This window comes from Rhinoraja longicauda, chromosome 19 (genome assembly GCF_053455715.1).
Source record: "Rhinoraja longicauda isolate Sanriku21f chromosome 19, sRhiLon1.1, whole genome shotgun sequence".
NCBI lineage: Eukaryota > Metazoa > Chordata > Chondrichthyes > Rajiformes > Arhynchobatidae > Rhinoraja > Rhinoraja longicauda.
The window spans coordinates 19,978,445-20,003,007 of record NC_135971.1 but is presented as its reverse complement, the minus strand read 5'-3'; the positions used below and the strand labels follow the sequence as shown (position 1 = coordinate 20,003,007).

The window sequence follows — 24,563 nt, the reverse complement described above, 5'->3', positions numbered from 1 at the left end:
TGAGTTTAGTTTATGGACATGTATACAGAGGTACAGTGAAAAACGTGTTGCGTGCTATCCTATCAGCGGAAAGATAATACATGATTACAACTGAGCCATCCACATCCATTGCTCAGAAAAACACGACAAATGGGGATAAATTTAGTGTAAGACAAAGTCCAGTAAAGTCCGATCACAGGTAGTCAAAGGGTCTCCAATTAAGTGGATGGTCGCTCACCATTGCTCTCTAGTTGTTGGTAGGTTGGTTCAGTTGCCGGATAACAGCTGGAAAGAAACTGTCCCTAAATCTGGGTGTGTGCCTTTTCATACTTCTATGCCTTATGCCCGATGGGAGAGAGTAGAAGGAGTGGCCATGGTGCGACTCGTTCTTGATTGTGCTACTGGTCTTGCTGAGATAGTGTGAGGTGTAAATGGAATCAATGGAAGAGTTGGTTTAAGTGATGGACTGGGCTGCGTCCATCATTCTCTGCAATCTCCTCGCGGTCTTGCGCTCTCGCTGTTCCCAAACCATGCTGAGATGCATCCCGATAAAATGCGTTCTACTGCATACCTTTAGATGTTAGTAATATCTGTTGGGGACATACCTAACGACCTCAGCCATCTGAGCAGGTAGAGCGTCGGTGTGCTTCCTTGGCCATTGCTTCAGTCTGGGTGGTCCAAGAGAAGTTGTTGGTGATATCTTCTCAAGATGGCTTTCAACCATCTCTGCTTCTACGCCGACTGAGGGTGCATGTTTCTTTTATTTCAGTTGATTTCACACTGCTTTCACCATGCAAAAAAAAGCTTCCAATTCGAACACATCCCTGCCTTGCTTAGTTTAGTTTTCCGTCAAGCGTACCGAGATACCAGCGTAAAGCTTTTGTGTTGCGTACTATCGTCAATGACAAGACTGTAGATTATTGCAATCAAGCCGCCCGCTGTGCACAGATGCAGAATAAAAGGTATTCAGTTCAAGATAATGTCCGATAGTCCGATTAAAGATAGTTAAAATGTCTCCAATGAGGGAGGCGTAGGTCGGGACCGCATTCCAGCTGGTGAGACGATGGTTCGGTTGCCGTATAGCACCTGGGAATAAACTAGTCTCCACTCTTGTCGGTTCAGATGGAGGTTTCGTGTTTAAGAACAGGTTTCTGGGTGGGTGTTGGTTTACCCATGCTGATATCTCGGACATGCACGGGATCCCAGAGCAGTGAGTTGAATAGAGAAACAAATGATGGACATTGGTGGGCGAGTGTTTTTCTTTATTTCAAAAATAAACTTGATTCAAAGTAACCTAAATCTGAGTTGTTAACTTGAGTTTAGTTTATTATCACGTGTACCGAGGATGTGAAAAACTTTTATTGCGTGCTAACCAGTCAGCGGAAAGACAATACATGATTACAATCGAGCCATTCGCAGCGAGCTTATACGTGACAAAGGGAAGAACGTGAAAAAATATTTAGTGCTAAATAAAGTCCAGTCTAGATATTGCGACATTGTCCAATGAGGTGGAAAGTGGCTCAGGACCAATAGACAATAGGTGCAGGAGGAGGCCATTCGGCCCTTCGAGCCAGCACCACCATTCATTGTGATCATGGCTGATCATTCTCAATCAGAACCCCGTTCCTGCCTTCTCCCCATACCCCCTGACTCCGCTATCCTTAAGAGCTCTATCTAGCTCTCTGTTGAATGCATTCAGAGAATTGGCCTCCACTGCCTTCTGAGGCAGAGAGTTCCACAGATTTACAACTCTCTGAATGAAAAGGTTATTCCTCATCTCTGTTCTAAATGGCCCACCCCTTATTCTTAAACTGTGTGGCCCCTGGTTCTGGACTCCCCCAACATTGGGAACATGCTTCCTGCCTCCAACGTGTCCAACCCCTTAATAATCTTATACGTTTCGATAAGATCCCCTCTCATCCTTCTAAATTCCAGTGTATACAAGCCTAGTCGCTCCAGTCTTTCAACACTCGTTAGTTGTTGGCAGCGCCGAATGAGTATAGTGGCTATGGAGGGTCAGTGCGTCCACACAACTCTCCCGTCAGATTGCTACCCCTCCTGTCGCGTATCACACGTACTCCCCTTATTTGGAATGAGTGGGTTTACATATGATGAGCGTTTGACGGCACTGTTCGCTGCAGTTTGAGCGTTTGTGCGCTGGAGATTAGCAGGTTGAGGAGAGGGAGGGGGCCCATTGAAACGTAGAAAATAAAGGCTTGGATAGAGTTTTCACTAGTGGGAGAGTCTAGGACTAGAGGTTAGAGCCCCAGAATTAAAGGATGTTTCTTTAGGAAGATGCGGAGGAATTTGTTTAGTTAGGGGTTGGTGAATCTGTGGAAATCTTTGCCACAGAAAGCCGTGGAGGCCAAGTATATGGATATTTTAAAAGCAGAAATAGATAGATTCTCCATTAGTACCCGTGTCAGGGGAATGGGATCAGGAGGGAGAGATAGATCAGCCATGTTTGAATGGCGGAGTAGACGATGGACCGAATGGCCCAATTCTGCTTCTATCGCCGAAGATCTTATTAGTGGCATTTGTGGTTTGATGCTACGTGAGTAGTTGCTCGGTCTCTCCAGTCAGTAACACTGAAACTCACAGAATACCTTCCGCATTTCAGTCCAGGGTCCGGAGAGAAACCCGCGGCAGCACTTGAACAGGTTCAGAATATCCTTCCCCTCCAGATATCACCGCTGGCATTAGAATCGACTCTAGGATTTGCTAAAGACGTCGGGGCACATCGGAGTTCCCAGCGCGGGGCTTGTGGTCAGTCCAGTGCGGTTCAGGGTCTGACTTCAGCGCTGACAGTGCAGGAGGGGGCTCCCAGCGAGACCGTTCATCCCATCGTCAACGTTGCAACCCCCCTACATCTGCAGACAGACGTTTCCTCGACCGGTGAGTGAATCAGATGCATGTTCCCAGGAAACACAAAAATGTAAACCTGCGGGAATCTTGGAAATAATAACGCTGGGGAAACTCTGTCCGTCATCTGTCCATTTCCTGCTTCCTGTTCCTTCAGCACTTTGTGTTCTGCGCATTTGACGGGGGGGGGGGGGGGGGAGGGGTATCTCTATCGTGGGTGTGTGTATCCAACTCTGTGCATGCTGGATTTTGACTGCTAAATGCATTGATTCGTCGCCACCATAGCACTGACCATGGTCCTTCCACTCAGTGTATAGTAACTCCGTGTGGTGACATGATCAGAACTTTGCAATATAATTAGTGTAAGAAAATAACTGCAGATGCTTCTGCAAATCGAAGGTATTTATTCACAAACTGTTGGAGTAACTCAGCAGGTCAGGCAGCATCTCAGGAGAGAAGGAATGGATGACGTTTCGGGTCGAGACCATTCTTCAGACTAATTAGCTTCACATATCTCTACATAACCAGCTAAAGCAGGGATTGTAGGCGTGTTGCTTTTTACAGCAGTGAACAGCAGGACTGTGATCTCTGAGGATACATGATGCATTGTTTCAATTGGTTTCATGTTGCTTTCGCCATCGAAATACGCTTCCAGTTAGAACACACCCATGCCTCAGTATCTGCTCTTATCGCTTCCGATGAAAGCTTTCTGTTTCAGAACACGTTGCTGGAGGGGTCGGCGTTGATTTACTTACGCTGATGTATCTGGGAGACCAGGACTGCGTTGGTGTAGAGTTACAAGAGGTTGAATCCTGCAGACATTGGTGGACGAGTGTTTTTCGTTTATTTAAATAATTTTACATTCTTCAGAATTTTAAACAATATACGTAGAAAACAAAAGCGGTGCAAAATTATATCGCAACCTCCGGCGTTCCAAATAAAACAATCCTAGTCTGTTCCACGTCTCCCTGTATCTAATACCTCCTGATCTAAGCATCATTCTGGAAACCCTGCTTTGTCCGCTCTAAAGCCTTCATATCATTCTCGTAATGGGGAGACCAGAACCGCACACAATATTACGAACGCGGCCTCACCAAAGATTTGGAGACAGAGGGGATTTAATTAACTAATAAGGGTGTCGACACTGAGTTCTGAGTTCTCTCTGATAGAGCATCACCGGTGCAACTGGATGCTATATCAGAACACGTTGCTGGGTAGCTACGTTATATTTGCGTTGCTGGGTAGCTTGTTATATTTCATCCCACTTTCTGTTTCAGGTCAGTGGCGTTTTCTGAGTCACCAATCCCGGTGCAGTGATGAGTGAAACCTTCCAACTGGCCACTCTGGGCCGTCCTTTCCAGTTGGGAATGCTGTACGACTGCCGCTCGGACACTCTGATCCCAGGTACTGGAATGTTATCAGACGAATAAGCGATTGTCAAGGCGGTGCCATACGTTTAGGTTACCAATCGGACTAGAGTGACTACAACTCTGTTAGATTCAGTGCATTTTTTGCGGTGGGATAAAGGTGATTGGTGAATTAACTCCCTGAACTGCGGTAAGGTACATGTCAACATTATTGCGAGTTGCTGCATTTTGGGAGTCAACGCTGGGCAGGAACTTCACAGTGAATGGTACGGCCTTTGGGAGTGTTGTAGCGCCCTGCTGTGAGGAAACAATGGCAGGTGTGACAACCATAATTGAGTACAACTTTCCATCTACCTTTTGTATTGTAGAGCCTACACTTTTGCGGGCTCCGCAGCCCCAGGTCCCGGTCGCAACCTTTCGCGGCTCCCCGGGTTCGCTTGGTCGAGGAGCCGGAGACCGGGAGCCCGAGGAAGGGAGAGGGAAGCGGGCGTCCGGTCCGGTTAGCGGGCGGCGGCGGAGTCGGCCATGGAGTGGACGCCACCATCTTACCGCGGGCCTCCGGCGGCCGCTGCCTTCGCCCCGCCGCATTAAAGTGGGTGGCTCTAATGGCCAGTATCGAAGATGGCACTGGGAGATGAGGGAGGAGGCAGCTGAGTCCCAGACAGGGATCACACGTTAGGTGTTAGCCTCAGTGGGATCAGACAGCATCTTACAAGAGAGAATCCAGAAATGTTCCAGATCAGAGAATCCTCGTCACATCTAGGAAAGAGGGAAAACAATTTAGTCGCAGAGAAAGTATGAAAGGGATGGAAACGACAAGGTGTATAACTCAGATAAGATGGCGGCAAAATGTTAATGTGGGGGTTAAGCAGCTTCTTATCGTGTCCACACATGCTAGATATTGTGTTTCAGCCAAAACTGAACACAACTCTTAGCAATATCATTGTTCTCTGCGAGGTCCAGATGATGTCTTCAGAGTATCACTTCTTGAGAGTCGCTTTATAACGACCAGTACCAGCTCTCAGTCTGAGGCATTTCCAGTCAGCCCAGCTTGATTCGGCCCCAGGAGGAAGTTCTTCTTTGGCATTTATGGATATGGATGTCGTTGATGGGAGAATGGCTAGTCCCTCTTCCCATAATGCAACTCTAGTACCTTCAGCTTCAGCATTTGGTTCAACTTCGTTGAGGAAGCTTTTCCTGGACTTTAGCCGACTCTTTGCGGGTTCATGGCCAGATAGGGGATGCCATCCATCTGTGGTCTGGCGATGGCGTTCTCTATTGCTTGCTGCACTGCAACGAATCTGTGGTGGCGCTACACCAGATAGTATGAATAGGCTATCAGTTGATGTTTGTTGATAGGGTGGCAGGTTGTATTGATGGCTGGATCAATCTTCTCAGCATGGGCTGATCTTTCCCAGACTGGGCATGCATACTCAGCTGTTGAGTAGCAAATAGCCAAGGCAGTTGATCGTATAGTGTCAGGAATTGCGCCCCATCTAGTTTGCTGACAATGTTGTTTCTTGCACAGATTTTAGCTTTTGTCTTTTCAACATGGGTCTTGAAGGAGAGACAACGATCTAAGGTGACTCCTAGATATACTGGGTGCTCGCAGTTTTCAAGAGGGGTACCGAAATAGGTGACGTTCAGTCAGTGTTTGGCTTCTCGGTTGCGCAGATGGAATGCACACACCTGTGTCTTTGATGGGTTTGCCCGGAGGTGGTTCTCTTCATAATGAGGTGTTAGTATGTTGAGGGAATTTGGGAGTGGTTCTTCAGCTGCACTGAAGTCTCTGTCTTGAGCAGCTACACAAAGGTCGTCTGCATAGATAAAGTGACATGTACCTTCACTTCTAGGTTGGTCGTTAGTGTAGATGTTGAAGAGTATTGGTGCAAGCACACTTCCTTGTGATAGTCCGTTCTTGAGTTTCCGCCATCTGCTCTTCTTACTACCCAGTTCGACAAAGAAGTACCTGTTCTCGAACATCCTTTCAATCAAGAGGGGGTTAATGCAGAGAATCTACCCAATGAGAGAAAAAAATAGTGAATAAACATCATTCACTTAGATTAACTCACACAACTTCCCTCATTTTTTTAATGTTTTATTCTATAGGTGTCACCTTGTGGGACTTACAGACACTGCAGAGCAACCTTGATCGTCGTGATAAGCCCAGCACCGAGTTTCACATCATTGCATCAGACTCCATGAAGAAGAAAGCTGCTGCTCTCAATGTGTCAGGGTCACTGAAGGTGAGTCTCCTGGGTGGGTTAGTGGAGGTGAAAGGGTCGGCAAAATATCTCAGTGACACAAAGGAATCTAAGCAACAAGCACGAGTTACCCTTCAGTACAAAGCAACAACCAGGTTTGAGCAACTGACAATGAGTCACTTAGGGAGACAGAATATTACCTACCCGGGTGTGTTTGATGAGGGCTCAGCGACCCATGTCATTACAGCAGTGCTCTATGGGGCCCAGGCCTTCTTTGTGTTTGACCAAATGGCTTCATCAGCAGAGAACACACAGGATATTCAGGGTAACATGGGGGCAATGGTTAAACATCTCCCTAAGATTGCGATTCAGGGCGAAGCCTCCGTAAAAATGACAAAAGAACAAAAGTCTCATTCTGAGAAATTTAGCTGCACCTTTTATGGGGATTTCTCACTGAAGAACAACCCCACCACCTTCAAAGATGCCATCAATATCTACGCAACCCTCCCAAACCTCCTCGGCCTTGATGGAGAGCATTCAGTGCCCATCACAGCCTGGCTCTATCCGCTCAATAAACTCGACTCAAAAGCTGCCCAGCTGGTGAGGGGGATCAGTGCGGGACTGGTCAATCGCTGTCAGAGTGTCATGGAACAGCTCAGTGAGGCCATGATGAGGAGCAAAGACCTGATGAAAGACTGCGTCGCCGATCAGTTTCCTGAGATCGGGAATAGGATACTGCATTTTCGAGAAATGTGTCTGGAGTACACACTAGTTTTCCAGGAGAATTTGGCGAGGGTTCTGCCATCCATTCGGGGCGGCGGGGAGGAGGAAGGATTACTGGAGAATATACTGAAGAACAGGGAACAGTCACCATTCAAACACCAGGCACTGACCACGTGGCTGGATGACAAGGAACGAGAGAGGAAGGTAATGAGACGTTACCTCAGCGTATTTAAAGATGTACCAATTGCGAAATCAAAGGGCGAGTTGGATGACAAGTTGATGGATCCAGCAACAGATTATGTTGTCTGCTTCACATTTACAACATTGTATCGGGAGGACTTCTACCTGTCACAGGCAAACAACCACCTCCAATCTCTCACAGCTCAGAACATGCAGGTACCCAATCCTGCTGACAGAACCTGTGCAACAGGACACAGCGAGCACTGGTTTAATTCACGGTCTGTCTCGCAGAAAATGAAAGAGCAATTCCGATCGTTCCTGGATTTTGCCACAGAAAATAGAGCAGACGAGAAAGTAAAATTCATTGTTAGTTCTGTGCAGAATGACAGCAAAGTGGGAGCGTCCATTTACCTGTACGAGGGAGGGTTTCTGGAGAACCAGTGCTTTGAACCCCCGTCACAGCCAGAGATACCGACGGTTAGTGGAACAACTCATGACAGTGTGACGCTGCAGTTACAGCCACCAAGATGTGGTGCCGGTGAGATTGTGGGCTACAAGGTAGAGTACCAAGTTAGCCAGCAGGAGGAATGGACAATTCTGGACACACCTGGTCAATGCCACTCCTTCACAATACCTGGGTTACAGCCACACCAGGAGTATCACATTCGATACAGAGCAGTGACCAAGGTAGGGGTCAGCAAGGCTAGTGAGAGCTACAAGAGCTTCACCCGGCCGGCAAGCCCACCTGGTAATCCGGACTTCCAGGATTGTTCACCCAATCCAACACTGCACTGGGACAGACCAAGTCAGATTGGAGCTGATGTTAACATAATTCGATACAGCATTGAATATAGAGAAGAACCGTTAGTTAATTTCAACAAGAAAGGTGGATCATGGGAGGAAGTTAAGACAACAGACACACAATGCTACTATCGTTTAGAGGGATTGAAACCCACGACTGTCTACCGATTCCGAGTGTCTGCTGAGTGTGGAAAAACAGGATCTAGTGCAGCAAGTGACGAGGTTCTAATAGAAATAGAAAATGTACCAAACAGAATAGCCCTGAAACTTCGCAGAAAAGCTCAATTAATATCCAAAGGAAACCCTTCTATTTACAAGCTCAAACTACAGAAGGGCGTAGCTGATAAATTCAAACAGCTTATGAAATGCTCCTTCGGAAAACCCACCAAAAAACACACAATGAAGACAATTATGGTTCTGGGAGCAACTGGGTCAGGAAAGACAACCCTCATCAATGGGATGATCAATTACATCTTGGGCGTGGAATGGGGAGACAACTTCAGATACAAGTTAATACAGGAAGAGACAGGAAAGTCCCAGGCTGAGAGTCAGACATCCTCCATCACTGCCTACCAGCTCCACCATCAGGAAGGATTTAACATTGATTACTCTCTGACCATCATTGACACGCCAGGATTCGGAGACACCAGGGGCATCGGCCGGGATCAACAGATCACTGAGCAAATCCGTGAGTTCTTCACTTCCCCACAGGGTGTTGATCAGATCGACGCCGTGTGCTTTGTTGCTCAAGCCTCCCTGCCTCGCCTGACTCACACACAGAAATATGTCTTTGATTTGATTCTTTCTATTTTTGGCAAAGAAATTGGAGAGAACATTCAGATCCTGGTGACGTTCGCAGACGGACAGCTTCCCCCCATTCTGGATGCCCTGAAATTAGCTGATGTACCGTGTCCCAAAGACAACACGGGTCTGCCAGTACACTTCAAGTTTAACAATTCAGCCATTTTTGCCCAGCGTCCAACCTCTGGAAACTGTGGCAACCGGTGCAGATCCAATGAAAGCGGAGTAGGGGGAGAGAACGATGATAACTTTGATGCAATGTTTTGGAAGATGGGAGCAAACAGTATGAAGACATTCTTCATAGCTCTGAACACAATGGAAACCAGAAGTTTGAGTTTAACGAGAGAGGTTCTGAAGGATCGTAAGCAGTTAGAAGTTGCAATGGTGGGATTGCAGAAGCAGATCCGATTTGGTCTCGCCAAACTGGAAGAACTAAGGAAAACGCAACAAGCTCTGAACCAAGAACAGACCGAGTTGGATGCAAATAAAAATTGTGAATATGTAATTGACGTTACAATTCCAGTACAGTTGGATATTAACGGCACTGGTAATTGTATAACCTACTGTCAGAAATGTTTATTTGCCTGCCATTATCCCTGCACCATTCTTAACAACGATAATAAATTTAATTGTGTTGCAATGGACCATGAAGGGAACTGTACGGTCTGCCCGGAAAAGTGCATCTGGAATGTTCACTTCAACCAACAGTACAAGTTCGATTATGTTACGAAAAAGAAGAAGATGACATTTAGACAGCTGGAAAAAAAGTACGAGAAGGCCGATGGTGCGAAGATGACCCAGCAGAATATTATGGAATCACTTGAGCAGGAGTTTGTTGAGGTTGAGAACACAGTTCTGGCGCCGATTGAACAATTATCGGGCAGCATTAGACGACTTGAAGAAATAGCTCTGAGGCCAAACCCATTATCCACCCCAGCTTACATTGACCTCATGATTCAGTCTGAGAAAGAAGAGGCGAAGCCTGGGTTCGTCGAGCGAATTGAGAGACTGAGGGAAGTAAAGGAACGGGCAGAGTTAATACCAAAGGTAGCAAACAATGAGAAACTGCTACCAGGTGAGTCGAAGGGAGGTCCAATGGGTGGGAAACGTGCTGGAAAAAAGCCAGAAGGAATATTTTCTTTTATGACTAATTGTTTCAATTCCAATGTAGATGATAACCATTCCAACTGTTCCCAATAGAGGGTGCAAATGTTTCACTCCGCCCATAAACAATCCATTGTTCTAATTCCCCCTCCTTCTCCTGCTTCACCTTCCCACAGCCTCTCACACCACACCTTGCTTCCTCAATGCTGCTCCACCCTCACCCGTTAGCTGCCACCCCCCTGGTCCGTGGCTTGTCACTACCAGGTGCTACATGGAGTGGCTTCTCATCCAAGTACGTCAATACTTCAGGAGAGCCTGAAGAATCTATTCACAACCCTTCCCGTTCCACGTCTCCGCGCCGAAAGCTCACCTAAATCACAGCGCCCATTTCTTCACGAGACAGGCTATCCCCAGCACCAGTTCCTAACCATCTTCCCCAACCCCCCACTCTGTCCGTGAGGTCAGACGGCACATTTCCTCACCCAGTGCCGGAGGAGGGGAAGCTTTTTGCCAGCTCTATGTCTCTCCCTGGTCACCGCCAGAGTCAGAGTCACGGGCTGGTGGGGGGTAAAGTAGTCAGACAGCGTCGATGAAACTGTTCAACCCCTCTAGCCTCAGGACAATGGCACTGAACTATTTGCCCGATAAGCAAACTGCAGGGGTGTCCAGCAGGGGGTTTGTGATATTTTTCAGGTGGCAACTCTTTCTTGGGTCTTCATGATTACAGAGGTCAGTGAGACAGGCCTGTAGTCATTAAGACCAGTAATCCGTGGCTTTTTGGGTACAGGAACGATGGTGGAGACTTTGAAGCATGCAGGCACAGTGCAGGTTTGCAGGGACCGAATGAAAATGTTTGTGGAGGCTGGTGCCTGTTGTTCGGCACAGAGCTTGAGCGTAGAGGGGGAAACATTGTACGGTCCTGGGCCCAAAACTGCTCACAATGCGCCAAGTGCGATCTGACCAGCACCTTTCAAAGAGTGAGCATTACATCCTTGTTTTTATATTCTAGTCATCTCGATATAAATGCTAACATTGCGTTACCGATTGAACTTGCAAATTAACCTTTTTGGAATTCTGCACCAGCACTCCTAAGCCCCTTTGCACCTCCGATTTCTGAATCCAATCCCCATTTAGAAAAAAGTCTACGCCTTTTTGTCTACCTTTAAAATGCATGACTGCACAGTTTGCTACACTGTGTTCCATCTGCCTTCCAAAAAGAGAGGCTCCGATTTCTGCACTCACACATTGAGCAAGGTGCACATTTGAGCAATGGGGAGACAGATGGTTGAGAATTGACATCTCCCTGATCTGCAGATGGTTCCCTGTGAATGAGCTTTTATGAATGAATACTTTATTGTCACATGTGACAAGTCACAGTGAAATTCTTTGCTTGCATACCCAAGGTATGCAAATAGTTGCCTATAAAGGGCGCTTACAAAGTTACAAAGTACCCCTGCGCCACGTCCCCCCTTGTACGCCCCCACCCCTGATGGCGGTCCCCCCACGCCGGGTCTTCCATTGTTCTCCCCCTCCCCCTCATGGCAGTCCCCCCACGCCGGGTCTTCCATTGTCCCCCCCTTCCACCTCATGGCAGTCCCCCCATGCCGGGTCTTCCATTGTTCTCCCCCCTCCCCCACATGGCTGTCCCCCCACGCCGGGTCTTCCATTGTTCTCCCCCCTCCCTCTCACGGTGGTCCCCCAACGTCGGGTCTTCCATTGTTCTGCCCCCCCCTCACGGCGGTCCCCGCACGCCGGGTCTTCCATTGTTCTCCCCCCTCCCTCTCACGGTGGTCCCCCAACGTCGGGTCCTCCATTGTTCTTCCCCCTCCCCCTCACGCTGGTCACCCCACGTCGGGTCCTACTTTGTTCCTTTCCTCGGCAAGTCCTCACTTCCACATGGTCCATCCTCGTCCGTCGGTAAGCGCCATCATCGACGGCTGCAAGGACCTCTCCACTATTGCCGCTGGGTCCTCTCTGGACATCTCCGTGGCACCGACCCATGCCCACGAAATGACCATTACGCTAATGGGGGGGTTCTGCCCCCATTGAGAAAATCTTACAACTTCCACAGCACAGGAGAACAGCACAAATGTTGTTCCTGGGCACATGTCTAATATTTCTCCCTCGCTGATATCCAAACAGATTGTCCCACAGCCATTTGCAGGATCTCACTGTACAATTATCGTTCATAAGTGATACGAGCAGAATTGTGCAGGAAGGAGCTGCAGATGCTGGTTTACACTGGAGGTAGACACAAAATGGTGAAGTGACTCAGCGGGACAGGCAGCATCTCGGCATAGAAACATAGAAAATAGGTGCAGGAGTAGGCCATTCGGCCCTTCGAGCCTGCACCGCCGTTCAATATGATCATGGCTGATCATCCAGCTCAGTAACCTGTACCTGCCTACTCTCCATACCCCCTGATCCCTTTAGACACAAGGGCCACATCTAACTCCCTCTTAAATATAGCCAATGAACTGGCCTCAACTACCTTCTGTGGCAGAGAATTCCACAGACTCACCACTCTCTGTGTGAAGAAATGTTTTCTCATCTCGGTCCTAAAAGACATCCCCCTTATCCTTAAGCTGTGACCCCTAGTTCTGGACTTCCCCAACATCGGACCAATCTTCCCGCATCTAGCCTCTCCAACCCCTTAAGAATTTTATATGTTTCTATAAGATCCGCCCATAGTCTTCTAAATTCCAGCGAGTAGAAGCCTAGTCTATCCAGTCTTTCTTCATATGAAAGTCCTGCCATCCCAGGGATCAATCTGGTGAACCTTCTCTGTACTCCCTCTAAGGCTACAATGTCTTTCCTCAGATTAGGAGACCAAAACTGTACGCAATACTCCAGGTGCGGTCTCACCAAGGCCCTGTACAACTGCAGCAGAACCTCCCTGCTCCTATACTCAAATCCTCTTGCTATGAATGCTAACATACCATTCGCTTTCTTCACTGCCTGCTGCACCTGCACGCTTGCTTTCAATGACAGAGAAGGAGTGGGTGACGCTTCGGGTCTGAAGAAGGGGCTCGACCTGAAACATCACCCATTCATTTCATCCAGGATGCTGCCTGTCCCGCTGAGTTACTCCACCATTTTAGTGTCTACCTACACATAATACACACATTGGTACACACACGTGGCACGTACGCACAAAAAACACACACAAGTACATACACGGCATGCACGGACACACATACATACACACACAAGGCGCACGCAGATACACATATAAATACCCACACTCATCAGTCTGAAGAACGGTCTTGTCCCGAAACGTCACCCATTCCTTCTCTCCAGAGATGTTGCCTGTCCTGCTGAGTTACTCCCGCGTTTTCCTTCTATCTTAAATACACACACAGGCAGGCAGGGAATTCCTTCACGTTTCGGGTGATGTTTCGGGTCGAGACCCTTCTTCAGAAAAACTCAATGGCCTGCAATGACCAGTATACCGCTGAGTTACTCCAGCATTTTGTGTCTATCATAGGAGCAGAATTAGGCCATTCAGCCCAGCAAGTCTACTCCGCCATTCAATCATGGCTGATCTATCATTCCCTCTTAAACACATTCTCATGCAGACTTGTCATTTATATTTTGTATTCCACCAGGTGGCGCCACCAGTACTGGCACTAGCTGTTTCGCCAACAGTCCGTTTGTCCTTTCTAATGTTTTATTATTTTAAGTCTGTGTTCAAAGTAAGTTTTTTAAATTTGGGGATGGGGGGGCGGGAAGTTGGGGGAAACTGTTTTTCAATCTATCTCAGTCCCCACTACGGCCTAACATCGAGGAGTTGGCGGCCTATCCTGGAGACCGGCCCGGCGCTTCATGCCGCGGGCGCGGCGCGGACTTTAACATCACGGAGCTGTGATCCTTTGCCGAGGATCGACTGTGGAGATCTCCAACCTCAAGGCCTGTGGACTTTAACACCGTGAAGCCCGCGGTCTCTGGTAAGAAGAGGCCGATTCGGGAGCTCCATGCTGCGGAGAGTGTTTCAACGCAGGGAGTTTCGATCATACCGACGCGAAGCTTCAGACAGTCGGCAGCGGCGACTGCGGATGGTTAAACACCCCCGACCGCCGGTGAACACAAAGAGGAATCTGATTGAACTTTATTACCTTCCATCACAGTGAGGAATATGGAATCCGCTGTGGTGGATGTTAATGTAAAATTTTATTTTATGTGGCTGTGTGTCTTGTTGCTTTTCACTTAGTATGGCTGTATGGTAATTTCACTGTACCTTAATTGGTACATGTGCCAATAAATTGATCTTGAAATCCTGGGCAATACACAAAGAGTCTGCATGTTTCTGGCTTCGACAAACTTTCAGAAGTTCTTCGTCCTGTCTGAGCTTCTCACAGCGGTGAACCAGGGCTGTTGTTGCACGTGCATGGAGCATAATGCACAGTGGCGCAGCGGTAGAGTCGCTGCCTGCAGATCAACCATATTTATCCCTGTCTATATAACCTTCACCACATATCGTATGCATGATACACATTCCAGTATGTAATCCAGTCCTGGGTTTAGGTAGGACGGGAGTCACTGATATATTCAGCTTGTTGCTTGTTCCCTTGCTGGTTAGTCTGTAAGCTTAAGCCAGGAACTCAACAGTATGTATTGCTCACTCTGCATGGGTTTAATAAATGCTTTATGGTTCACTGAATACTTTGTATTGGATTGATTACAAAACACTGCCTTGCAGCACTTGCAGCGCCAGAGACCCGGGTTCGATCCTGACCACGGGTGCTGTCTGTACGGAGTTTGTACATTCCCCCGGTGACCTGCGTGGGTTTTCTCCGAGATCTTCAGTTTCCTCCCACACTCCAAAGGCGTACAGGTATATAGGTTAATTGGCTTGGTATAAGTGTAAATTGTTCCTAGTGTGTGTAGGGTAGTGTTAAAGTGCGGGGATCGCTGACTTGGTGGGCCGAAGAGCCTGCTTCCATGCTGTATCTCTAAACTAAACTAAACGTGGACAACCCGAGTCTCACAGAAAACCTGGGTCTCTGGCGCTGTAAGCGCTGGAAGGCAGCAACTCTGCAGCTGCGCTGCCATTACGCTTTATTGACCAGTTTTTCCGATCTTGCTTCCCCACTATGCATTTTTATTTTGGTTAAACGGATCAAAAACTACTCATCTTCCTTATAATTTTCAAATGTCCTACATCACGTCTGGAGAGATATTTATCCACACAAGGAAACCAGAATGAGAGATCGTGTGAACAGTAGGAAAGATGTTGTCAAGCTGGAAAGGATACAGAGAAGATTTAGAAGGATATTGACAGGGTTAGTGGGTGTGAGCTGTAGGGAAAGGGTGAGCAGGTTGGGACTCTATCCTTTGTAGAGCAGCAGGATGTAGTGTGATCTTGTACAGGTGGATGAAATCATGAGAGGAATAGAGTCTCGTTTGCCCAGAGAAAGTGAATCGGGGACCAGAGGACATAGGTTTAAAGTGAAGGGGAAAAGATTTAAGAGGAATTTGAGGGGTAACCTTTTCACACAAAGGGTGGTGGGTGTATGGAACAAGCTGCCAGAGGAGGTAGTTAAGGCAGGGACTAACCCAACATATAAGAAACGTAAAGTACACTGGAGTGAACGGAATGCTATCATACGCTGATAAGGTAATTTAACAAGTGTGGAGAGGGGCTTGTGAAGCATAAACGTCAACTTGGGACAAATGGCCAGCATCTGTGCAATAGACCTTTGCAACTTGGGCTGCATGGTGGCGCAGTGGTAGAGTTGGTGCCTTACAGTGCCAGAGACCCCGGGTTCGGTCCTGACTACGGGTGCTTGTCTGCACGGAGTTTGCCCTGTGGCCTGCATGGGTTTTCTCCCACACTCCAAAGACGTGCAGGCCTGTAGGTTAATTGGCCTCGGTATAATTGTAAATTGACCCTAGTGTGTAGGATAGTGTTAGTGTGCGGATATGTTGGTCGGTGTGGACTCGGTGGGCCGAAGGGCCTGTTTCCACGCTGTATCTCTAAACTAAATTAACTAAACTAAACCAAACCAAACATGGACAACCCGAGTCTCGCAGAAAACCTGGGTCTCTGGCGCTGTAAGGGCTGGAATGCTGCAACTCTACCGCTGCGCTGCCACACCGCCTTGTGGGACAATTTTTCCTATCTTGATTCGCCACTGTGCATTCTGTTGGGTTAAACGGATTAAAAACTACTCATCTACCCTATAATTTTCAAAATTTCCTCTATCACGTCTGGAGAGATAGTTATCCACACGAGGAAACAGAATGAGAGATCGTGTGCATTATAGGAAATATGTTGTCAGGCTGATAGCACACAGAGAAGATTTACAAGGATGTTGCCAGGCCTAGAGGGTAGAGAGTGAGTAGGTTGGGAAACTATTTCTTGGAGAGCAGGAAGATGAGGGGTGATCTTATAGAGGTGTATAAAATCGTTCGAGAAATAGTTCGGGTGGATGCACAGAGTCTCTTACCCAGAGTAGGTGAGTCGAGGATCAAAGGACATACTGTACGTTTAAGGCGAAGGGGAAAAGATTTAATAGGAATCCGAGGGGCAACTTTTTCACGTAAAGAGTGGAGGGTGTATGGAACAAGCTGCCAGAGGAGGTAGTTGAGGCAGGGACTATTCTAACGTGTAAGAGATAGTTGGACAGGTACATGAAAGGACAGGTTTGCAGGGATATGGACGAAACGTAGGCAAGTGGAACTAGTGTAGCAGGGACAGGTGGCCAAGTTGGGGTGAAGGGTGAAGGGCCTGTTTCCACACTGTATCACTCTGTGAGTCTATGATACTAAGAATAAGATAGTCATCCATTTTAATCAGAATTTCAGGGGATGTTTTATGTCAGGTGGGTGGTTGGAGTGCAAAGTGGCTTGGGCAAACAGTATGGCTTATTTCTTAGGAAGTCCTTCTTCTTGTGTTTGAGGCAGCAGACGTTATGTAACGCCCTCCAGGCACTGTAGTCAGTTCAATGTGCCGTTGTCGAGGGCCGTGAGGTCTACCCCTCCACCACGGGGGGCGGAGGGCAGTGCAGGGCATTTAAACACACTGGAGTGAACGGAATGATAACATACGCTGATAATGTCAGATAACAAGTGTGGAGCGGGCTCTTGTGAAGCATAAACATCAACATGGGACAAATGGCCAGCATCTGTGCAATAGACCTTTAATGTTCTCCTTTAATAACTCCGGTCGCTCTGCAGCCTAACATCATGGAGCTGGAGGTTTTGCTCGAGACTGACTTTGAGCCCCACTGCGGGGCCGTGGACTTACCATCAGTGCCTGCAATCCCTTGCCTGGGATTGACGCTCCAACCGCGGCCTGCGGATTTCACCATCGAAGGGCTCGCAGTCTCGGGTAGAGACTGATGTTGGGAAGCTCCAAACTTGCAGGAGGTTCTACTCGCCCCCACCCGGGGTCCGATCGCCTGGCGCGGGGGAGGTGAGATCTCTCCGATGCGGGAGCTTGATCGCCCTGATGCGGAGGGCCCAACAGCGTGCTACGAGAGCCATGATCGTCTCGTTACTGGAAGACTCGAGGCCCCTGAGCACAAAGAAGGGAAGGGACTGAACTTTATTTTTCCTTCCATCACAGTGGGGAATGTGGAGAAGTCGCTGTGGTGGATGTTTATGTTCAAATATATTTTCTGGGTCTTGTTGATTTTTCTTGGTGTGACCGTATGGCAAATCAAATTCCTCGTATGTTGCAAAATATACTTAGCTAATAAAGTATGATTATAATTATGATTATGATTGTTTTCTCTGGAGAGTCAGAGGTGTACAGAAAATTATAAGAACAAGGATACCATGCACCTTTATCATAGAGCAGGCCCGGTGGCGCAGCGGTAGTGTTGCTGCGCCACTGGGCAGTGCCAGAGTCCCGGGTTCGATCCTGACGACGGCTGCTGTCTGTAAGAGTTTGTACGTTCTCCCCGTGACCTGCGTCCGATTTTCTCCGAGATCTTCGGGTTCCATCCACACTCCAAAGACGTGATGGCTTGGTATAAATGTAAATTATCCCCAGTGTGTGTAGGATAGTGTTAGTTTGCGGGGATCGCTGGCCGACGCTGCCTGATTCCGCGCTGTATCTCTAAAATAAACTAAAAACTAAAGCCTTCTATCTCCTTGTGTTGATACTTTCAGGAAGCAATGGACTTTGACCCCCAAGATCCCATTAATACTGTTCTGGATCTTTCCATTAACTGTCTACTATCCTGGCGCTTTTTGCGCTGAGCAACTTCGCTCAGTCCGACTGGACCGACCTGATCTTTCCGTTGCTAAACACTTTAATTCTTCCTCCCACATTGACTTTTCTCTCCTCGGTCTCCTCCATTGTCAGAGTGAGGCTAAACGCAATTTGGAGGAACAGCGTCTTATATTTCGCTTGGGCAGCTTACAGCCCAGTGGTATGAATCTTGATTTCCCTAACTTAAAGTAACCCCGGCATTCCCTCTCTCTCTCTCTCTCTCTCTATCCCTCCCCCACCCAAGTCGCACCAGCTTCTCATTTTCACCCAACAAACAGCTAATAATGGCCTGTTTCCGTTATCATCGTTACTTTTTGCATATCTTTCATATATTGTTCTTTATCTCTCTATATTATCGCCTATATATCTCGTTTCCATTTTCCTTGATCAGTCTGAAGAAGCGTGTAGACCCGATACGTCACCCATTCCTTCTCTCCAGTGATGTCCCTCTGGGTTACTATGCTTTTTGTGTCTATCTACAGTTTAAACCAGCATCTGCAGTTCCTTCCTACACATGTAAATCAAATCTATCCATTGTCCTTGAGTTTGACGTGATTTTATTTTAGCTTCGTTTTAACTGATCTGTTTTGATAACACGCAAAACAATGATTTCACTGTAACTCATGCCAATATTAAACCTCAACCTAAACTCTTCGACATGACAGAGGTATGTACCCCAATGCGCTGGTCAATAAAGGCAAGCAAAGTGTAACACGCTGGCACAGTTGTGGAGTTGCAGCACCGGAGACCCAGGATCTTGTCAGTATGGAGTTTGTACGTTCTCCCCGTAACCGCGTGGGTTTTCTCCGAGATCTTCAGTTTCCTCTCAGACTCCAAAGACGTGCAGGATTGTACGTTAATTGGCTTGGTATAAATGTAAATCGTCTCTAGTGTGTGTAGGATTGTGTTAGTGTGCGGGGATCGCTGGTCGTCGCGGACTCGGTGAGCAGAAGGGCCTGTTTCCACGCAGTATCTCTAAACTAAACTGAACGAGACTGGAATGGAGTCATTGGCGCGTTAAATTGTCACATGCTCTTTGAAAAAAAATCATGATCATAATATCTCAAAATGTTGACAGATGTGTGCAGCTCAGAGTCAGGAGGGGGACAGTCTTGTGATCACACAGAATCACCATCTCGCCGGAGGCACTCGGTGAGTCATTGAGAGCCCCCAACGCAGAAAGGCCTTCTGGTACCTGCCGCCCCCATGAACAGTTTGTGGAGTCAAATGCTGATCACAGGAGAAGTTTTATAGACAACGGACAATAGACAATAGGTGCAGGAGTAGGCCATTCGGCCCTTCAAGCCAACACCACCATTCAATGTGATCATGGCTGATCATTCTCAATCAGTACCCCGTTCCTGCCTTCTCCCCATACCCCCTGACTCCGCTATCCTTTAGAGCTCTATCTAGCTCTCTCTTGAATGCATTCAGAGAATTGGCCTCCACTGCCTTCTGAGGCAGAGAATTCCACAGATTCACAACTCTCTGAATGAAAAAGTTTTTCCTCATCTCAGTTCTAAATGGCCTACCCCTTATTCTTAGACTGTTGCCCCTTGTTCTGGACTCCCGAAACATGGGGAACATGTTTCCTGCCTCTAACGTGTCCAACCCCTTAATAATCTTATACGTTTCGATAAGATCTCCTCTCATCCTTCTAAATTCCAGTGTATACAAGCCTATTCGCTTAAGCCTTTCAACATACGATAGTCCCACTATTCCGGGAATTAACCTAGTAAACATACGCTGCACGCCCTCAATAGCAAGAATATCCTTCCTCAAATTTCGAGATCAAAACTGCACACAGTACTCAAGGTGCGGTCTCACTAGGGCCCTGTACAACTGCAGAAGGACCTCTTTGCTCCTATACTCAACTCCTCTTGTTATGAAGGCCAACATTCCATTGGCTTTCTTCACTGCCTGTTGTACCTGCATGCTTCCTTTCAGTGACTGATGCACTAGGACACCCAGATCTCGTTGTACGTCCCCTGTTCCTAAGTTGACACCATTCAGACAATACTCTGCCTTCCTATTCTTACCACCAAAGTGGATAACCTCACACTTATCCACATTAAACTGCATCTGCCATGCATCCGTCCACTCACACAACCTGTCCAAGTCACCCTGCAACCTCATAGCATCTTCCTCACAGTTCACATTACCACCCAGCTTTGTATCATCTGCAAATTTGCTAATGGTACTTTTAATCCCTTCATCCAAGTCATTAATGTATATTGTAAATAGCTGCGGTCCCAGCACAGAGCCTTGCGGTACCCCACTAGTTACTGCCTGCCATTCTGAAAGGGACCCATTTATCCCCACTCTTTGCTTTCTGTCTGTCAACCAATTTTCTATCCATGTCAGTACCCTACCTCCAATACCATATGCTCTAATTTTGCCCACTAATCTCCTATGTGGAACCTTGTCGAAGGCTTTCTGAAAGTCAAGGTACACCACATCCACCAGTTCTTCCCTGTCAATTTTCCTAGTTACATCCTCAAAGAATTCCAGAAGATTAGTCAAGCATGATTTCCCCTTCGTAAATCCATGCTGACTCGGAACACTCCTGTTACTACTATCCAAATGCTCCGCAATTTCGTCTTTTATAATTGACTCCCGCATCTTCCCCACCACTGATGTCAGACTAACTGGTCTATAATTTCCCGTTTTCTCTCTCCCTCCTTTCTTTAAAAGTGGGACAACATTAGCTACCCTCCAATCCACAGGAACTGATCCTGAATCTATAGAACATTGGAAAATGATCACCAATGCGTCCACAATTTGTAGCGCCACCTCGTTAAGTACTCTGGGATGCAGACCATCAGCACCTGGGGATTTATCAGCCTTCAGCCCCATCAGTCTACCCAACACCATTTCCTGCATAAAGTGGATTTCCTTCAGTTCCTCTGTCACCCTAGGATCTCTGGCCACTAGAACATCTGGGAGATTGCTTGTATCTTCCTTAGTGAAGACAGATCCAAAGTACCGGTTCAACTCGTCTGCCATTTCCTTGTTTCCCATAATAAATTCCCCGCTTCTGTCTTCAAGGGACCCATATTTGCCTTGACTATTTTGTTTCCTCTTTACATACCTAATAAAGCTTTTACTATCCTCCTTTATATTATTGGCTAGTTTACCCTCGTACATCATCTTTTCTCCCCGTATTGCCTTCTTAGTCATCTTCTGTTGCTCTTTAAAAGAGTCCCAATCCTCTGGCTTCCCACTCTTCTTTGCTTTGTTGTACTTCTGCTCTTTTCTTTTTATGCTGTCCTTGACTTCCCTTGTCAGCCACATGTGTCTCTTACTCCCCTTGGAATCTTTCCTCCTCTTTGGGATAAATTGATCCTGCAACTTCTGCATTATTCCCAGGAATACCTGCCATTACTGTTCCACAGTCTTCCCTGCTAGGGCCTCCTTCCAGTCAATTCTGGCCAGCTCCTGCCTCATGCCTCTGTAATCCCCTTTGCTATACTGTAATACTGACACTTCCGATTTTCCCTTCTCCCTCTCAATTTGTAGAGTAAAACTTATCATATTGTGATCACTGCATCCTAATGGCCCTTTTACCTCGAGTCCCCTTATCAGATCAGGTTCATTACACAACACCAAATCCAGAATTGCCTTCTCCCTAGTAGGCTCCAGTACAAGCTGTTCTAAGAATCCATCTCAGAGACACTCCAGAAACTCTCTTTCATGGGGTCCATTACCAACCTGATTTTCCCAGTCTACCTGCATGTTGAAATCTCCCATAACCAGCGTAGCATTACATTTGCGACATGCCAATTTTAGCTCCTCATTCAACTTGCACCCTATGTCGAGGCTACTGTTTGGGGGCCTGTAGATAACTCCCATTAAGGTCTTTTTAGTCTTACAATTCCTCATTTCTACCCATACTGATTCTACATCTCCTGATTCTATGTCACCCCTTGCAAGGGAGTGAATATCATTCCTCACCAATACAATATATATCTTTATTGTCATTGTACCCAGGGGTACAACGAGATTGGGAATGCGCCTCCCATACGATGCAATAATTTAAGTAATTTAGACAACAGCAACCCAACGAAACAATTGTAACAGTTTTAGACAGGGTAAAGTGCAAGTTGATCTATGCGTTGTGACCATCCGGATCAGCAGGACCGGTTCATAGCAGCTATGGCCCTGGGGATGAAGCTGTTCCTGAGTCTGGAGGTGCGGGCGTAGAAGGCCTTCTATCGTCTGCCCGATGGAAGGAGTTCGAACAGACTGTTGCAGGGGTGTGAAGAGTCTTTGTGGATGCTGGTGGCTTTTCTGAGGCATCGTGTGTTGTAGATGCCCTCCAAGTCTGGTAGCTGTGTTCCGATGGCCCTCTGAGCTCTATGGACTACCCGCTGTAGAGCTTTCCTTTCTGCCTCCGTGCAGCTGAGGTACCACACAGGGATGCCATGCGTTAGGATGCTCTCTATGGTGCAGCGGTAGAAGGTCGTCAGCAGCTGTTGGGGTAGACCAGACTTTTTCAGTGTTCTTAGGTAGAACAGTCTTTGTTGTGCCTTCTTGACCAGCGCAGCAGTGTTATTGGACCATGTTAGGTCCTCCGAAATGTGAGTGCCCAGAAACTTTGGAGACAGAATATTTGGAGACCAATGACACTTCTGATGTCTCGGACTCCACCTTGTGAGAAGCTTTCAAGGCAGTTATGAGGGGTCATATTATTTCGTATGAAGCGTCTTTAAAGAAATCCAGAGAGAGACGTCTACAAGAAATTGATTCAGAGCTTTCTCCAATGGAGACGTTGTATAGGAGCACAAACAACCCCCAAACGCTGCAAAATATGCTCAGTCTTAAATATGAGTATAACACGATTCTAACAAATCAAGTCAGTGACCAGCTACTGCGACTGAAACAGCGATATTTTGAATTAGGGGACAAACCGCATACATTGTTAGCCCATCAGCTTAGAGGGCAACAAGCAAGTGGGGCCACACATATAATAAAATCAGGCAAGGGTGTTGTTTTAACCGATCCAAAATTAATAAATGAACGCTTTAAGGAGTATTATCAAGAGCTGTATAAATCCAAAGCTAACGGTGATATCAATGCATGGTTAAAAAAGTTGGACATACCAAAATTAGATAGTGCCTCTTGTGAGGCCTTAAACTCAGAACCTTCCTGTGTAGAAATCATGGATGCAATTAGGTCGTTGCAAAACGGCAAGAGCCCTGGGCCAGACAGTTTTGGAGTCGAATTTTATAAGAAGTTTGCTGACCAGGTAACTCCGAACCTGCACAGGATGCTCTCCCACTCAATCGAGTTGAAAAAGCTCCCACCGTCATTGTACAATGCTAATATTTCTCTCTTATTGAAACAAGACAGGGATGAAACCAATCCCTCCTCATACCGACCAATTTCTATGCTTACTTTGGATTTCAAAATTTTTACTAAAATAATGGCGACTAGACATTTCTATAAGTGTATAGAATCCATTATCCATACGGATCAGACCGGGTTCATCCCCAATAGGTTCTCTTTCTTTAATGTTAGAAGAGTAATGAATATTATGTATCACAAATTCGACAGTTCTTCCAAACAAGCCATTCTTTGTTTAGACGCAGAAAAAGCTTTCGATCAGGTTGAGTGGGGATATTTACTCAGAGTGCTGGAAGAGTTTGGTCTTGGTGCCTCTTTTATTTCCTGGGTACGTCTTATATATGCTCATCCCACCGCTTCCATACTCACAAACCAGGATAGGTCACCCCCTTTTGCCCTTCAGAGGGGTACGCGACAGGGCTGCCCCCTCTCGCCGCTCCTCTTTGCGTTAGCCATTGAGCCGCTGGCAATCGGCATAAGAGGGCATGCGCTTATAAAACCGATAATACTGGGTGGGGTGGAACATAAGATTTCGCTTTATGCGGATGATATTGCCATCTTTGTATCTGACCCTGAACATTCTGTCCCTTACCTATTCCAGCTTATTAATTCCTTTGGCGAGGTCTCAGGTTACACTATAAACTGGCAGAAGAGTGAACTTATATCGATAACAGCAGAATTAGACCCTGTATTCTTAGCCAACATGCAGTTTAAAACAAATCCGGATAGTATAAAATATCTGGGCATTAAAATATCTAAAAACCCCAAGACCCTTTTTTAAATTAACTTTACTGAAAGGTTGAACAAGCTAAAGGAGAACATAGAGAAATGGAGAACGTTGCCTATTTCCTTGATTGGCCGCGTGAACGCAGTAAAGATGGTCTCCCTGCCGAGATTTCTGTATTTATTTTAGAATGTCCCTGTTTCTATCCCCAAATCCTACTTTAAGTTAATCGATTCTATCATTGTGCCATT

At 46.9% G+C, this 24,563-nt stretch overlaps 1 protein-coding gene across 1 annotated transcript in view; it reads left to right on the top strand.

Moving 5' to 3' along the window:
- Positions 1-4,157: 4,157 nt before the first annotated feature.
- The window catches only part of LOC144602876 (uncharacterized), a 52,401-nt gene continuing 31,995 nt past the window's right edge, over positions 4,158-24,563 (top strand). Inside the window, exons 1-2 of the mRNA XM_078415998.1 lie at positions 4,158-4,245; positions 6,318-9,992. Coding sequence (XP_078272124.1) covers positions 4,158-4,245; positions 6,318-9,992 — 3,763 coding nt within the window. The remainder of the gene's footprint in view (positions 4,246-6,317; positions 9,993-24,563) is intronic.